The sequence below is a fragment of the Apaloderma vittatum genome, unplaced genomic scaffold, assembly GCF_000703405.1.
Source record: "Apaloderma vittatum isolate BGI_N311 unplaced genomic scaffold, ASM70340v1 scaffold33310, whole genome shotgun sequence".
NCBI classification, from domain to species: domain Eukaryota; kingdom Metazoa; phylum Chordata; class Aves; order Trogoniformes; family Trogonidae; genus Apaloderma; species Apaloderma vittatum.
The window spans coordinates 560-2968 of NW_009695576.1; the positions used below are offsets into that span (position 1 = coordinate 560).

A 2409-nucleotide genomic window follows, 5' to 3' on the forward strand; every position below is an offset into this window, starting at 1 on the left:
CCGTAAGCATCCGCGGTGGCCAGTGCCGTCAGCAGCATCCCCAACAAAGCACCCAGGATCCCTGGCAGTCCGTGGACGTTGTGAACCCCACAAGTGTCTTGGATTTTCAGCCTAGAGCACAGGACAGGCTGGGAAAAGTGTTAACAGGATTTGGATGGGGAGTGACTGCGCTGCGCTTCTGTTCTCGCAGGTTTGGGAGGTGCAGCTTGCAGCATCCCCAACAAAGCACCCAGGATCCCTGGCAGTCCGTGGACGTTGTGAACCCCACAAGTGTCTTGGATTTTCAGCCTAGAGCACAGGACAGGCTGGGAAAAGTGTTAACAGGATTTGGATGGGGAGTGACTGCGCTGCGCTTCTGTTCTCGCAGGTTTGGGAGGTGCAGCTTCTCCCAAAAGCAGGGTGGTCCCCCCTGGTCTGGGACCGGTGTCCTCGGCTGTCCTCAGGCAACTCACTGTGAGGAATCTGAAGCCAAGCGGGGGGATCAGACCAGCCAGAAAGCCCGCGATGAGGGCCCCAAAAGGGGTGACCAGCATCTCTCCAGCCATACCCATCACAGCCGTGCCGGCCAAGGTGGCATCTTGGATCTGAACCTGGTGGAGCAAGACACAAATGGGGGAACTGGCTCCGTGAAGGATGTCAGCATGGGGCTGGGGGGAATTGGGCTTCCTTGGGGATCAAACTGGGTCTTAACAAACTAAAGAAAGCCTAACGAGCATCTCCCTTTTCTCCGGGTGTGTTCATGCTCGCTGACCCTGTAGGGCGGGACGTGGGCAGTGCATGAATCTCGGGTTTGTGCCCAGAAAGGACCCACCATCCGCAGGGTGCTCTCCTCATAGAGGACAGGCGAGAGGACGAAGGTGGCCAGGGTGCTCGCTGCCAGTGAGAAGTAGGTGTTGAGCACGGCCCAGGGCCCAGCGTTGTCACGGGTGGTGGTGGCTGAGGTGAAGCTGGGCCAGAAGATCCACAGGCAGATGGTTCCTGTGGAGAAGGAGGACAAACACGTTTTCATGTTGGGGTTAATCCCTCACAGGAAAGAAACTTCTTGCTGGCACTAAGAGATGCCAGTGGCCACAGCTTGCAGTGTGGGAGGTTCAGGTTGGACAGGAGGAAAAGCTTTTTCTCAGTGGTGCAGTTCAGGACAAGTCTCCAGGGAGGTGGAGGACCTTGTTCTTGATGGTTTGCAAACCTCTGCTGGTCAAAGCCACAGCCACCCTGTCCTAATGTTGGCGATGGTCCTTCCACCACCACATCTATGATTCCAGTGTTGGAGTCAAGCTCCCTACCAACCACAGCAAAGACATCTGGCTGGTGTCCCGTGTCCTGCTGCTCCTTCCTGCTGTCCATATGAGGTTGGTGCAAGATCCGTGAAACCATCAGGCCGAAATAAGCACCGAAGGTGTGGACGGTCAAGGAGCCCCCACTGTCGTTTACCTGGTGAGAACAGAAAAACACCGTGCAGGAAGGGGGGATATGGGATTTATCTTCAGCAGAGAAGGTGGTCTTGATGCGAGGAGACTGAAGTCACCCGCTTTCTGTTACCCCCTCCAGTCTGTGACTCACCCCCATGAGACCAAGTAGGATGTATTCGTTGAGAGTGAAGAGGGTGACTCCCAACAAGGTGAGCAGCAACATCTGGACAGGGTTTACCCTGCCCAGAACAGCTCCAGTGGAGATCAGAACGGCCGCAGTGCAGAAGTCGGCGCTGACCATGCTGGGAAGGAGAGGGAAGGTGCTGGGGGGAGCTGGTTGGGGGGGATGGGAGCTGAGTCTTCAGCCTGGACCCAGCATCCCACGGCTCCTGTAACGGGCAGCCCGAGCCTGGTGGTGTTGGTGACACAGGGACAGCTGGGTTTGAGGCAGGTGAGGGGGACATTGTGCCCCCTGAAATGCCTGGCTGTAACCTCAGCACTACTTACACACCCTTACCAGTGTGGGAGTCAAATAATCCAGAAGCCTGGTCCTACTTGTCCTCATAATCCTCCTCTAAAGCAGAGCTGTGAGTTTTACAGAGGAGGGAGCCAGTGTGCCAGGGCTGGACCTGGGATGACAGTGGCAGGGTGCCAGCAGCTCCCTCCTGCCTTACCTCTGAGCTCCCACGTAAATTTTGCCGTTCAGGAAAAAGTAGAAAAACCCCTGGATCAGCACAGCCCACTGGATGGCAAAGGCCATGATGAGGATGCTGATGGTCACGCTGCCCGGCCCGGGGCGACCGAGGAAAGCCACCAGGAGTCCGAAACCAAGGAGAACTTGGAGGTGGACGTCTCGGAAACCTGGTGCAGGAGAGAGGAGGATGGGTCTGGGGATGCCTGCTGGTCCCCCACCTACATGTCGCTGGAACCGTGGGGGAGCTGGCCTTGGATGTCTCTCAGAGATCTCTGGCAGAGTGCGGGAGCGGTTGTTGGTTGTGCT

General features: G+C 57.0%; 1 protein-coding gene across 1 annotated transcript; it reads right to left on the bottom strand.

Moving 5' to 3' along the window:
- Window positions 1-5: 5 nt before the first annotated feature.
- LOC104275737 (ammonium transporter Rh type B-like) lies at window positions 6-2321 on the bottom strand (the record flags this gene model as incomplete). The annotated part of the gene is given in 7 exon segments (XM_009871783.1): window positions 6-128; window positions 453-590; window positions 812-978; window positions 1284-1431; window positions 1561-1711; window positions 2084-2274; window positions 2277-2321. Coding segments are annotated over 7 exon segments (963 nt in total), but the record flags the coding sequence as incomplete, so codon positions are not given.
- Window positions 2322-2409: the final 88 nt, after the last annotated feature.